A 15223-nucleotide genomic window follows, 5' to 3' on the forward strand; every position below is an offset into this window, starting at 1 on the left:
ACATGTTAAAAACAAATTTTTTGCAGGAAATAATGACAATAAACGTCTTAAAAATGTGTAATTATACAATTGAAAACGAGGGTAGGGATATGCAGTGCAAGGTAGACAAGCACGGCGGTTATCGGACAGTGTTCCTGTCTACAAATACAGTAGCATGCGCAAACTATATGCTTGCAGATGCAATACTGATTATTATCCAAAACTAAAAATAAAACACTACTGAGAGAATTGTGAATTGCTCCGAAGAAATTGCGCCACGCTGCTCGTAAAAATTGTGCCACGTCGTAGTTTTACGATCACGCGACATAGGCCGCATCCGGCGCAATTGCTAGTCTAACATTTCAATTTATGTACTGAATAATTCCCTCTAGCTTTCGACTGAAACATAATGTGGGTGCTTGTGCAGGGGTGAGGGCGGTTATCGCGATGCTGTTCAAATCCTAACCCGCTGCGGAAATTTGCAATGATTTGACTCCTTTTACTTCGCTCAAAGTGTTCCACGTCAGGGCATTGCCATTGCTGATGTTCCTGAGTCATCGCATTCTGCCTCTTTCAATACTCTGCGTAAAATGTTTTAGCAAGTGTGCCTGAGAAATGTAATTCCCGAGCGTGGCAGTCGTAACAGAAGGAAAACAGGCGTACTAAAGGGAGTTTGACCTTCATTTTGAAAATGAACTTTTAAAGGAGTACTGACAGAAAATGTTTGTGTAAATTTTTAATAGCGGTGTTGATTGTAGCTAGCCGTAATGTGTGGACGCAATCTGGAAGCTTCGCTATGCTTCAAGTCCTGCGTGACTTAGTGAAGGTCCCCTGGTTTTTTGGCTTCTATGGTTGCCTACCACCGCAGTAATCATAAAATTGCACCTTAGATGGTCGAAAGCAGCCTAAAAAGTATTTAAAGCCTCGTTTATTTGTTTTGGTTTCTGTTTCAAAGCCACGAACCCCGAGGTGGTCTCTATCACAGGACGGAACTCTTGACATCACTGTTCTCGTCGCTCCACGGGTTGTCTCAACACGTGCGCTAGACCGAGCGAGCAAGTGCGCGAAAACTGGTAGTGGTCGCATGCGCCCGAGAACGCCGCCTATCCGGGCCACATGACGTCAGTACCAAAAGTGTGATGTTATACACAAGGCAGAGCAGCGCACGCCAACAGAAGCCAGCGCTTTGGTGCATTACGGTAGCCCTGACGTCGGCACTTTGGGGTGAGTCGCAAGGCACAGCACTCAAGGAGTTATGCTGCTGCCGATGTCGAAGGGGTATGTTTGTCGTTCGTGCAAAGTTTAAACTTGATTTAAAGTATGTTCTAGTAAACGGTTGCTGTTGAAACTTCCTGGGTTGCATCTCCATACACCAGAAAGCTTTCTACATAGATATATCAGCTTTAAAATTTCGCGGCAGTAGTCTTTTAAGGGAGTACTGACAAGAATGTCACAGCTGATATAATTACGCGAAAAACGTCCTTCGTATATGAAGATATCTCCAAGCAAGGTTCAAAAGTAACCATTCAGTATAACCAATTTTAAACCCATTTAATTCTTTGCGCCATCTAAAAAGGTCAGATCGGACGCCCTTTCGCAATCGGCATCAGCAGGACTAAATCTGCTAATCCTGACCCCAAGCTGCCGATTTGAGGGCTATTACCACGCGTAGCCAACGCGCTGGCTGTGGTTGGCGTGCGCTGCACCGTCCCGTGTATCACGTCACGGTTTTAATACTGACGTCATGCTGCCCGGCCGCGTGGAGATGGAAGAGCTGCGCGCACTCTTGCGCGTGCGTCCAGACCTTCAGTGGTGCGAAAAGAACGGTTACGTCAACAGTGCCCTGCTGTCTTGGTGTTCGCTTTTCCCTAACCGAAAGTGACACGAATGAACGAGGCTGGAAATAATTGCTTACGCTGCGACAGACCGCCTAATATGTCATTCCATGATCAGCAGGCTGCTAGGCACTCGTGACAGCGAATACATGTAACACAAAAATTTCGTGTCAGCACTTTGAGGACAGGCTGCTTAGCCGGCTGCGTCCGCACGAAACACAATGCTATTGAACGCGGTGCCGCAAAGCCTGTAGAGGTGCAGTTCTTTTCGCTGAAAAACGAAGCCACTTCCCTTTTCTAAGTGTTCTGCCCTTAAGCATGCTTGCTATATGCCAAACACAGGGTGAGTTTACACTAGCTTAACCACGTGTAGGTTCTGCGTGTTCAAGTGAAAGGTCGATGTCGGCGGCATTTTTTCCTTTCGGACAGCCATGATTCTTTTCACAAATGTTGTTTCCAACGAAAAATGGGAGTCACTGACTGATTAAAAATGGCGGTATGGCGTTTTCGTACCCGTACGTGTACCTTGTGCTCAAATATATCTTGCAACAGGTCGTGTAGTGCGTGAAATCGCTTCGGAGTGGCAGCCGCACGGGTCGTGAGTTCTTCGCCACGAGCACGTACGCGCACTTTTAATGGGGTGATATAAAACACTTGCAAGTATAGACGTGTGTGTCGAATGCGGGAGCTACGAAGATACCGAACACATCCAACGTGCCATTACATCCAACGTTGGATGTGTTGGCTCGTATGTACTGGCACGATGGATGTATTGAAATGCTTTTGGATGTGGCTTGTCGTTGGATGTAGTGGCTCGCTGGATGTGGTGGCGCGTTGGATGTAGTGGCACGTTGGATGTAATGACATGTTGGATGTAGTTGCTATCCCTTCTGAAAAGGGAAGGTGTAATGATGGCAGCGTCGAGAGACGCTGTCCGGACGATGACCCCCGTCCCTTCTCGTCGCTTTATTGTGTCCCCCTCCATCGACGGGAGTGAGGTATTACGTCCGCCGCCCCCAGCGAGTCGCCACCATTTGTATTGGCCTAGCCGGCGGCTTTTTACGCGGCGTCCTCCTGTACTCCCCCTGACCTTTCGGGACTCAGACTGCGGAAGCGGAGGGCAGAACCCTAATTAGTACGTTCGCTGCGGCGAGGAGGCGTCTTCGCTCACGACCACTCACGCATCCTTCAACGAGTTCGTCCGGAGCTGTGACCGAGAGCGGTTGCATCACGACTTGGTCCCGTGGCGGTTTCTGGGCCCCAGAGGATTTCTCAGGATCCTTCTGAAGATTATTTTATCCACAGTCTCGGATTTCCCATCCCGTTGTCGCCCACGTGATCTTTTTCGCTTCCGTGCGTTCCGCAAAAAAATAGTTCCTTGGCACCCAGAATGGGTTGCCTTGACTAGCCGAAGCTGCAGCCCGTAATTAGTGGCACAAAAGACAGCGGTCGCCCGATCCAAGAGCGAGAGTTTTAGGCGAGCTCCCGCGCAAGCAGGCGCCATGCACGCTCGTTCGCCACTTCCCGTGCGTCCAGAGAAATTCGGGGCAGACAGGTGGCTGACCCCCACGGCGAACGTCCATCGGGATACCGCAGCCCCTTTGTTCCAAAAGGAGCTTTCGGTGCACGAACATGTAAATTTGTTTTCTATTTTCTTTTTATTTTGATTTCTTTTTGGACAGGATCTCCAGGATCATTTTTTAAAGACGGCATCTGTGCTGTTACTGGGATTATATAACGCCCACTGATGAATCCGCATACTTTTCAAGCGATTTCTCCTGTAAATATTTGTTGAGGATAGTTCCTCGATCCTCTTTCATTTGCTTGCTTTTCTCGTAAATTCTCCTTGAATTGAATATTCAATTACTGAAATACATTTTTTTAAATATTTTCCTGAATAGCGAAGCTCTTTTTCACTAAGTACCTAATGTGAGCTTCAGAGATGACAATGAGCCGCGATCCAACGTCGCTCTCATTCGCGGACGCTGCTTTCACGTGTGCGATGGCTGCGAAAAGTATTTCTTACTCACTAAGCGCCCTTTCGTGCTGTTAAACAAAGTAAACAGCTAACTTATAAATGAGAATGAGATGGTGTAACACTGCAGTTAGAAAAAAATATCAGTCGGAATAGTAGCATTAAAGTGTTACAAAGCTCAATGTTTTGTTTATTACAAAGCTTACAGTCTCTCAAAAATCCGTCTGCACTATGGCCTTAGTCTGCACCACCTGCCGTTTTCACGGCGGCACTCAAATTAGGACTGTTTAACTGTAGTAGGTGCAATTATTCCTGGTACCAAATAATTCTTACACGCGGAAGAGAAGGCATAGCGTAGGGCACGCTGCCCGCATTGCAAAAAAATCCATTCACGGAATCCAGTCAGACTGCGTTGAATTAAGTCTAGAATAGTAGTTATGCTAGGCAAGAGGGCGCTGCGCACTGGAAGTACTGAAACGTTGGATGTGATGGCGCAATGGATGTACCGGCCGAAATTGGATGTAATTGCGCTTTGGATGTTGTGGCACGCTGGATGTAATGGGGCGTTAGATGTAATGGTACGTTGGATGTAGTGGACACAACTGGATATTTCTGCTTGTTTGATGCAATGGCACGATGGATGTAACGGCCCGAAATTGGATGTTTCTGCTGGCTGAATGTGATGGCACGATGAATGGGTTGGCCCAAAATGCCCAATCCCCCAACCCCGACTCCTGATTGTTGCGCTAGCGTGCTCGGACACCCAGTCCCAGTGCGCCCTGGGCGACATGGCTCGGGACCAAAGAGCTGTCCTTCCGCAGCTCAACAGCGCCTAGGCCTAGCCACAATAAAACTCCCTCTCTATAGGCACTCGGCTTACAGAGTAAAACGTAAACGTAAACAACACCGAAAACGTAAAAAATACCGGCTGAAAATGTAAACAATACCGAAGCAAGAATCCTGCGGTTTAGTATTCGTTCTGATTAATTTGTGTTGTTCCTTCCCGGGAGAAAGATGAGGCCCACATCAACCTGGCTCATGATTTGACACACTTGATATGTTGGGTATTTTATCCGGATTCTGGACGCTTTTAAAATGTTTAAGAGAACTTTTTTCATTGTTCGCAACTGGCAGGTTAACCATGGAGTGCGCTTCTGAGTGTAGACATCCGAGATTACAATGGCATTCGAAGAATCTGCTTATTGCTGCTACAGAATGCTTCGGCCGCAGATGAAGTGGCTCATGCTAGTTTGCACCCAATGTTCACCCTTGAGGACACGTACAAGGTCACGTCCAGAAAGGAAGGCAGATGCTGGAAACGGCGGTACACTTCGGAAACCTTAAGAGGTCAGGTATACAAAGTGCCCGCCGTTGCTATCACGGGGGTGTTCGCAGCGTCAGCGAAACGGAAAGATCTCTGAAACCAAATACCGACCAGGGAGACGCTAACACCTGTGCTCTACAGCACAGGTGTTAGCGTCTCTCTGGTCAGGGCCTGTTGTAGGACTTGTTGCAGCTATACACATGGCCTTCTTCGCCCGTTCTGCTGCATGCGTATAGCAGGATTAGGCTCCGATCGATCGAAGCATCATGAACAGGGCTCGGGCCCGCCTACATCCTGGGTCCGGGCTGGAACGCACGTTTCGGGTAGAGGAGTGAAGTTTGTGTCACTAGACAGCAGTCGGACGGTCGACTTGCGTGGGGATCTCCACGTTGGCCTGTGTTTGACGATCTCACCGAACTTTCAGTCCTGCCTGTGTAGATTAGAGATGTACGAGTTGTGCCGTGCAGTGCCCCTGGATGATTTCTTCTACTGTGTTGTGGAAACAGAGTTCGAGTAGTTTGTGTGTTGGGGCAGAAATAGGTACGCCAAGAGCTTGTCTGTATATCTTCCGTAGTATTCGGACAATTCATCCAAAGTGGGTGTGGGCTCGAATATGGGCAATCCGCCACAAGTGGGTATGTGCTTGGATCTGGGACTGGCAGCCCCATCGAGGGTGTTGTGCGCGAGACTGCTTCTGAGACCCGAGAGGTCGCTCTGACGCCTTTGGACTTCGCAGCAGAAATACCTCGCTACAAGTTCCTGCCAATAAACCCCACTATATTTTGGTGGACGTCCTACACTTAAGAAGGTCTGCAACGTCGAATTACGCAGCAAGCGAGTGCTTACGCCCGCAGCCAGTGGAATCGACCAGGAAATGGCGTCGCCCGAAACGGCGCCCATCATGTGCCTCGCAATTCTCGATCCCTTCCATCAATCCTTCGACCGTCATCAGAACCCCTTGGGCCGCACGTCGACAGTTGCCCATGAAATCGATACCGGATACCACGGCCCATTGCTGCAGCGACCTTATCGTGTTTCACCTGCGGCACGACGCGTCATTGACGAACACGTCGCTGACACGCTCACGCGCAACGTCATTCGACCCTCTTCAAGCCCCTGCCCTTGGGCCGTTGTGCTAGTAACGAAGGAAGATGGGTCCATCCGTCTCTGCGGTGATTATAGGCGTCTGAACAAAATCACCTGCAAAGACGTCTACCCACTACCTGGTATCGGTGACGCTCTTGATTGCTTGCACAGCTCTGAATTCTTTTCTTCTCTCTATCTACGTATCAGGTTACTGGTAAGTTCCCATGGCCGAATCTAATCGCTGAAAAACTGCCTTCGGGACACCTGATGGACTTTACGAATTTAACGCCATGCCTTTTGTACTGTGCAATGCGCCCGCAACATTTGAGAGAATGATGGACAGTTTTCTACGAGCCCTGAAGTGGAAAACAAGCCTTTGTTACTTAGACGATAATTGTCGTGTTTTCGCCCGATTTTACCACTCACCTTGAGCGTTTGGAACAGGTCTTGACGTGCCTTATGTCTGCTGGATTACAGCTGAACTTGGAAAAAATGTCACTTTGCTCCTCGCAAACTAACCATTCTGGGTCATGTCGTCTCGAAAGATGGCGTCCTTCCCGACTCGGAGAAGCTTCGCGCAGTCGCTGAATTTCCGAAACCCACCACGAATTGAGACCTCTGAAGTTTCGTCGGCTTATGTTCCTATTTACGTAGCTTCGTTCAGAACTTCACCACCATCATCGAACCTTTGACGAAGCTTCTAAATGGACTCGGTAGAGAACCTGTCGCCTGGTCGCCTGCCTGCGAGGAAGCTTTTGTGTCTTTACGGCGCTTGCTTACATCGCCCCCAATACTGCGCCATTTCGACCCCGTCCTGCCAACTGAGGCACACACTGATGCCAGTGGTGTTGGTCTTGGCGCTGTACTGGCTCAACGCAAAGAAGGCGTCCAGGAGTACATAGTTGCTATGCCAGCCCTACTCTCACAAAGGCGGAGCGAAATTACTCGGTCACCGAAAAAGAATGTTTGGCGATCGTTGGGGCGATTCACAAATTCCGGCGTTACCTGTATGGGCGCCCGTTTAACTTTATCACGGACCATCACGCGTTCTGTTGGCTGTCGTCACTAAAAGATCCGTCCGGCCGACTTAGCCGGTGGGCTCTTCTTCTCCAAGAGTACGACATTGGCGTTGTGTATTGGTCCGGACGCAAACATACGGACGCTGCTGCCCTTTCTAGATGTTCCCTGGAGTGAGAAAGTGACTGCATTTCCTCGATCGACGGCGCCCTGGCGTCACTTGAAATCCACCACATGGCTGCAGAGCAGCAGAAAGACCCCTGCGTCGAGTCCATATTGTGATACCTGTGGATTCCGTCCAGAGATTCGCCGTCCCGTGCACTGCTTCGCCAGGCTTCACACTGCGCCATTCGAGATGAACTCCTATATCGGCGCTACTATTTCGCAGACGGTCGCAAATGGTTGCGAGTTATTCCGCGTCATTTGCGCTCTACTATCGGTTCATCCTATCACGCTGACCCGCAATGCGCCACGCTGGCGTCCACAAGACATATCAGCGTCTGCGCATACGTTACTACCGGTGTGCAGTGTACACGTTTGTTACGAATTACATACGCCTGTGTACCAGCGCCGCAAGCCTCCGCCGCAACATCCTGCTGGACCTATAGAGGCACTACCAAGCCCCGCATGCCCTTCGATCGCTTTGTATTCGACGTCTACGGGCCCCTCCCGAACAAAATCACAAGAAACCGTTGGATCATCGTTGCAGTGAATCGCTTACCAGGTGTGCGGAAACAGCCGCGCTCCCCGTAGAGCACATTTAAATTAATCATATTTTTAAGGCTGGGTGGCACTCCGCAGGGGTGTCTTGTGCTGTGATGCTTCAGCCCCCGACAGGATCAACACGTATGGTGTACTCGTAAGGAAGCTAGAATAAGAGGTAAACAAAGTTCGTGCCACGGTCGTTGTGATGCTCTTTATTCAACAGCGAAGGCCATTTGAGCGAAACTATCCGCTGTCGTGCAGGTCACTCTAGTGTATTGTCGGTGTGCGGGCAGAGGGAGCTTGACGACGGTAGCCACGCCGTACCCGCCGTGGTGGCTCAGTGGCTAAGGCGTTGCGCTGCTGAGCACGAGGTGGCGGGTTCGATTCCCGGCCGCGGCGGCCGCTTTTTTGATGGAGGCGAAAAGCAAAAACACCCGTGTGTACAAGATTTCGGCGCACGTTAAAGATCCCCAGGTGGTCAAAATTAATCCGGAGCCCTCCACTACGGCGCGCCTCATCGCCTGCGTTGCGTCGGCGCGTTAAACCCCCACAATCAATCAATCAATCAATCAATAGTCACGTCGTCAGCTTTGTGCAATCTGATCGTGGAGTACGAGGAGGGCTACTTATAAAAATTCCGGCACCTTCCCGCTGGTGACCCGATGACTGGGTGAACAGCAAAGCTGGTGGCCCCAACTAGCTTATTCTTGGTTCTGAGAAGTTTATGCCTGTTTTTGCTTGGGGACCCGGTCACGTTTACTGGGTGTTTATGCTTCGAGAGTAGGTCAAGTTTTTATGAGTGGTGTGCTCTTAATCCTCTCAAAGAGCATTCAACACTAGGTCATTAAAGTATGTACAGTGTACGCGAGCTCGTGATGCCGGATCTTCTGCAACTGACTGATGTTTCGCCGCCGCACCACCGGCGTGATATTCGGGGTTGAACCGCCGAAGTCTTCGCATTCGTTCTCGACTAGCGGCGGGGCGGCTTTCGCGCCGGGGTTCCTCTTCTTAGGGAGTGACGCTCTTCTGTCGCCCCATCCCTCCATTCTTTGGAGATCCGGCTGTTGCACCTCACATAGATTTCCAAACTTTCCGCTGAAAGTTCTCTATGACTGGCAGGCCGGTATCGTTTTGTGCGCAGGCTTTCACATATCTTCCAAAGTGGACCGTGTTACACGCGCTAGAGCCTGTGGCAAGCGGTTTCGCGAACTCGGTGTCTAGCTCGAGCTGTTCTGTGGTACCCACTTGAGGCGCAAGCACGTGAACTGGCGAGGAAAAGAGCACGAGAGAGATCCCGCAACGAAGGCTGGGAAGAGCGTTCTCGCAATTGTAGCGTTGCTGGCACGCGCTGTGGCGTCATCGCTCGGCGAGGTCTTCCTGCCCAGTGTCCCCGACCCAAAACAAGTTTAAATTAAACAGTATCCGGTTTTAAATGAATGCGACGGAGGAGATACACCCCAGCAGAGTTCAGTACGCCACACCCTGCAGGACACCGGCCGGGGGGCGGAATTGTGAGTCTGGCCTAATTCATGTGCGTTTCAAAGCGTCTTCTTCGAGCAAGCGCTGATTGGCTGAGAACAGCCGGTACGCGAATTCCACAAGAAAGGCGAGGTTTCTGTGCAGAAGCAGGGGTTAAAGGGCTCGTGAGTGCAACTGGTGACGTGTTGAAACGGACAGGATGTGGACATTTCTTACAGGAGCACAGCTCAGAATTTCGCACCGCAGTCGGTGTGCACGGGAGGTGTGCTGCTGTGAAATTACGCGCTCAACGGCTCGCTTTAAAAGCGTTCGCGTAGCTGCGCGTTGTCATATCCAAAACAGCACGAAAAACAATGGGAAACCTTATGGTTCGGAATTTTCTTTTTCTGAGCTGTTTCAGTGAACATATCTTCGTAGCGTTCACACAAAACAAGTCCATTCCCTCTCCGTAGATGTACATGGTGCTTTCTGGAATTACTATATCAAACTGCAGCTCCCCATCAGATTTCACCATTACAGCTCTGTGAAGATATAGCACGAGGATCCGTGACTTGTAAATATGCCTTGCATATGAATATTTTTGCTTACGCCTCTTCACAGCAATAACACTAATGCAAGAAGATGGTGGCCACGATGTGTAAAGATCCCAACAATGGAAGGCGTGAGGCCTTGCCTAATATAGCATCGCTGTTGGGCCTACTGTTTCGACTTTTGTCGACGCTTTTTTGCTAACGGCAGCCTGGTGCGCACTTTTTTCCAGCCTATACACGAAGAACGTTGTCGCACAAATAAAAGAACTGCTTTCATTGAGCCTTGCCTCAAAATATGTTGCCGGGCTTGAGCATAGCATAGCTAACAGTTCACTGTTCGGAAAGGAATCTGAAACGAACTGGCGCAGCAGTTCAATCAACCCTAAAAGCGTGTAGCAACGTGCTGCTTTGCGTAGCCTATAAAGTGCGCTAACGAGGTGCGTGGATTTTAGGAGGGGTACCCAGAGGACGTGTCCTCCTCGCTGTCATCTGGAAGCGGCGTCACCAAGGCATCGTCATCGGCGGGAGACCTGCTTCTTCTGCGGGCGGGTCCAGCAAATCTGAAGCACGTCTCGCGCCGGGTCCAGTCCAGCACCGCCGTAGCCATGAACATGCACAGCGTGGAACACCCGAGGTCAGTCTTTTGCGCAAGGAAGTTTCCTTTATTTACTGTACAGACATCGCCGCTCTGTGCGACACACGGGCAGCCAATGAAGACTGACACCAGTGAGCTGCGATGATAAGACAGGCTTTTGTGTGGGTTCAGATTACAATTCATCGCCTACACTAGATCAGAGCTGAATGCAGCTGGGTCATATGTAGTTTTATAGAAAGGCGATTCAAGTTTGTATTATTGCAAAATGGCTAGTAGGTACACATTAACGCGGAAACAGCGCAAGGACGGTTGAGACTATAGAAAAGGAGAAAGACAAATCCGCAATTATTAGCAAGTCACGTAATTCTATTGGAAGGCAGAAAGAGATCAATTTGAGGATATTTTGTGGGAAGGCTCGACAGTCACCTTTAATGTGTACGCTACGCCACAAACGTACGGGACAATAGTAGTGGCCTTGGGGTGCCTCCGCACAATATTGCCACCTTCTCTTCAGTCCCCAGCTATAAGTAGACAAGCTGCAGAGGAGGTGCGTAAGGCAAGGCCCCTACCTGGTGGTGGCGTAACCTGCAAAAGGAACTTTTCAAAACGCGTGCAGCCACTCCACAATTCGCTAGGTTAGAGTGGGCCGAGGAAAGGCGCCGCAACGCCTTGCGAACATCACCAACACACATGACTGTGGTTGATGGAAGGCCGCGGTTACAGAAAAATCAGCTGAACGTATACACTGTCTCTACCTGAGGCTTTAGTTGAGATTAAGTTGCCTCTCCCTCCCTCCTCGATAGATGCATGGTTTACTGCAGCATTTTGAAGAGCGCTAACAAAAAACACGGGAACAAAGAGAGCCATGCAGATGCGTAAGCCATCCAACTTTATTGCTGTCAGATGCTAAGTCAGTTTTCTGTGGTGAGAGCTGTGAGTGCATCGGGGAGGCTAAACAAATTGTAGTTGTTTATTGATGTATGGAGTCACTGCGGATACCCAGATGTATGTGTACATATGCGTTAGCCTTTCTAAATAAACTTTAGTTTATAGCGCCTGTACCGACCGTCTTTGTCCCCTTCGTGTTAGCGCTGTTCAAAGTGCAACCGTAGCAACAAGTTCTGCTCTCCTTACTCTCTTTGGTACTCTCCCCGAGGGCGAAGCATAACTCAGAGCCAGCATGTTAGGGGTACAATTCAGGGCCAGTGGCAACCTTGATACCGAGGCAATGTTTAAGGGACGCGACAGTACAGGAACGGCGTAAAAAGGGGTGCTTCCATTGAAGGAGCATTTACAATGCCGGGCACAGTCAGCGTGGCTCATGACGTTAAAGTCAGGGTGTACGGAAGATAATGGGGGATGTGACAAAACGGGAGAAGGAGATAACCAGTGGCATTGGATAGCTCGGAGTCAACACAACATGTAGGGTGCAGGTGAATTTAGGGTGCTCGATGAGCAGTTAGTGCATCTTAACAAAAAATGGAGACTGCGCGAACTACTGCAGAGACGGCGCGCCGCCGGCAGCCGATCGCGGAGGCCGTGTCCGGACATGATGAACAGGCACCTGTCCTTGTGTCGTGCCGGCTCTGGAGGTCTGTGCAGGTGTTATTATTCCGTGATGCTTAATCCTCTATTGGGGTCAGTGAGATGGGAGTCAGCATTTCGGAGGTATTGTATACCTAACCTGCAGTTGTCGCTTGTTGTGGGTGAACGATGGTTATCCAATGGTGGCTGTCTCATCTTACTGAGGATTGGCTTGAAACGCGAAAATGCAGTTCGAGGAAGCGTGTGGAAGGGCAAGTTCATTTTGGAGGTATTGTAAACCCAAGCCAGAGCACGGCCGGACTAAAAGAGCGGCGAGCGCGCATTTTCAAGAAAGTGACCGCCCGCCGCTCCTCCAGCCCGCTCGTGGCCGCAGTTGTCGCTCTTTGAGGATTAACAATGGTTACCCAAAGGCGGTTGTCTCATGTTACTGAGTATTGACTTGAAACGCGAAAGAGCAGTTCAGGGAAAGGTGTGGCCGGGCAAGGAAGAAGGGCGGAAAAAAGTCGAAACCTGCTAAGCTCGAGGACTGCACCGGAAAAGCATATGCGTTACTTTAACAGACTGGTGAGTAAAAGGGTGAGAGAATGGTCGTCTGGGTATAGTTGGGCGCAAAAATGAAATCCACAATGTGATTGGGGTACACCACAAGTATCAATGAGTCGTTAAATGAGGATGATGTGGCCTGTGGATGCTGATTTGTGGAAGTGCGCCTAGATGAGCAGCGGGGCATATTTCTTGTGCATTTGTCATCGAAACGCCTTAAGCAAGTAGCCACGTTTGCGCCCCCGAAAGGGTTATAGACACGGAGTTGAGGCGAAAAGAGGCAACACAGGCTCGGCTATAGCAACTATTAAATTAACATTGAAGTTGGGCTCGTGCCGACACGGTCACCCGGCTAGATGCTTTGACTCGTAGGAGCGGGTCATGAAGGCGGCTTGCGCGGCAGCTCGTGGTAGCGGCCTGTCGTTGTGGACCCACGGTACACGGGGTGCGCTTGCTCTTGTCCGGGGAAGGTGGGGATTCTCGTTACGGGGCGCGGTCGTGTCCATGCACGCTGCAGGGCTGTGGGGGCGACCTGAAGGCGCTGCTGCGGGCTCGCTGGTCTGTGTAGATGGGTACCAAGGAGGCGGGGATACCGTTGTCCCGAGCTCGCCCGGATGCGGCAGTGCGCGCTCTGGTGGTTTCTACGGCGGCTCCGACGGTGGCAAATGGAGATACAGATACGGAGACGTGCACACCTTTTAATACCCTCCGACGGTGCATGGACGAAAGACAGAGCTGGTTTTGGGAACAAAGGGGCTCGAACGGTCGTTGCGCTCTCCGCGCGCATACGCAACGTCTCCAGCGGCAGCCCGGGTTTCCACGGGGACGTCTTCGAATGCCCAGTCATTGCTCCAACGCGGGGTGGTATTCGCGTCGACTCGTCCAAGATTCCCTGCACGCACTCGGCTACCGGTATCAACACGCTATATAGTAAACGAAAATGCCTTCACAGGGACGGAGCCACTTCGAAACAGCGGCTAGTCACACACTGGCCAAGCACTTGCGCACAAGGGACTTCTTTTGCAGGACGCAGGCCCTGCCATCTGTCGCTAGGATGAATGTGGCAACATAAAAAATTTCTCAATATTTCCGCGTGGTAATTGAAACACCTTGTTTCGCACCTTTTCTTTTGTTTCAACTTGAAGTGAGTATGGTCGTGTGATAGCGCGCTCTCCAATGCGGCGAATGCAGGGCCGCCGGTGACTTCTGCTGCCCCATGGCTGGCGGGGGTGCATTCCCGGAAATGCAGAGCGCCACTTCATCCGAAGAGGCCTGGTCTGGCGGCGGCAAGAAGAGCCGTCACATCTCGAGTCAGAGGTCCATAGACGGCTTCTTCAAGCTCTTCGGCCGCAAAAAGTGAAGAACCGGGCCGGCCAATGTATTCACTGCGCGTGCGCTCGCCCCGCTAGCCTCCCCGTTTTCTTCACGCCCGACATTTTCCGAAAGCAAACATCACAAAAAAGCTAGCACTTACACGTTAAAAAGAGATTCATCCTTTCCTGGGACCTCGTGACAAAACGCGGCTCTGCTGTTAGGACACACGGTGGTTAACTCGAGATTAAATCATTAATTGTCTAAATTGATTATTTATTGCGGTGTTACTTAGAGAAGGGTATTTCAATGACTCTGTCAACGTGCGTGAGATAGTAATTCCCGTTACGGGTAGGCTCAGTAAAAAAAATCTCAGGGGAATTCCATTGCGGCAAATTCGCGGTATAGGTGTGCGGCTTTTTAAGCAGCAAAACGGTATCATGTACTTAGTCTGTATTTCGACGCGGCACGGGAGAAGACTATTGCACCCCTCCGCCTATCGACGGCGATGATTCAAGGCAATTAAACGTATTGGGCGATTTTATCATTGCTGCATTTTTTTCTTGATATTCCAGAATGCAGCAAACAGTCCACGCTGTGCATTGTTTGAACTTCGGATAGCCTACACGCGTACCCTATACGTATGAAACAAGGGAACAAAAATTGTAATCTATAATTGAATGACATGTGCTTAGTAAAAAATGCACTATCAGATGCCACATCAGAGGCTTGTACAAACACATTTTTCAAATAAATGAATACTTCATCAATCCTGGGCTATAACGAGCCATCATTTGTCATTCAAGCATATTAGTATTGATTAGCATAGCTCAGCTCCGTTTTTAAAACCCCTCCGTTTTTAAAACCCAGAAGTTTTTAAAACCCCTCACTGTCTCCTGTATCAAATGCCTGGCGCTCTACGTTCGAATATTAAAAAAAAATCTTTGTGGGATATGTGACGGCAACTCTTCTCGTTACTGACGGCGCGTTTAGACTAGTGGCGTGCCTCACCCGCCCGTTTGACTTGGGGGCCGCAGCACGAGGCAGCGACGGCCTGGAAGCACACAACGCACCTCCGTTGCTAAGCAACGTGGCGCATGCGCAGAGAGCAGTGGGGGTGAAATCAAGGGCAAAAAATTGGCCACGTATCTGCTCCTTTCGTTACAAATGTCGTCAAAAGACGATAGTCGTTGTAGATATTTTCCAAGGAAATGCCCCCCTTTGCTGTCCCGCTCACCTCTCATGCTGTTCCTGTACCGTCGCGCTCATCCCAAGGTAAACACAGCAAAAGTTTGCGCA

The 15223-nt window shown here is 50.1% G+C and overlaps 1 protein-coding gene across 1 annotated transcript in view; it reads left to right on the forward strand.

Annotated features, from left to right (window-relative positions):
• The window catches only part of LOC144161577 (uncharacterized), a 41919-nt gene extending 27946 nt beyond the window's left edge, over positions 1-13973 (forward strand). Inside the window, exons 4-5 of the mRNA XM_077692222.1 lie at positions 10383-10564; positions 13805-13973. Coding sequence (XP_077548348.1) covers positions 10383-10564; positions 13805-13973 — 351 coding nt within the window. The remainder of the gene's footprint in view (positions 1-10382; positions 10565-13804) is intronic.
• The last annotated feature ends 1250 nt before the right edge of the window (positions 13974-15223 follow it).

Source organism: Haemaphysalis longicornis, unplaced genomic scaffold, assembly GCF_048455015.1.
Source record: "Haemaphysalis longicornis isolate Haplotype H1 unplaced genomic scaffold, Haemaphysalis longicornis Haplotype H1 scaffold_12, whole genome shotgun sequence".
Classification (NCBI taxonomy): Eukaryota; Metazoa; Arthropoda; class Arachnida; order Ixodida; family Ixodidae; genus Haemaphysalis; species Haemaphysalis longicornis.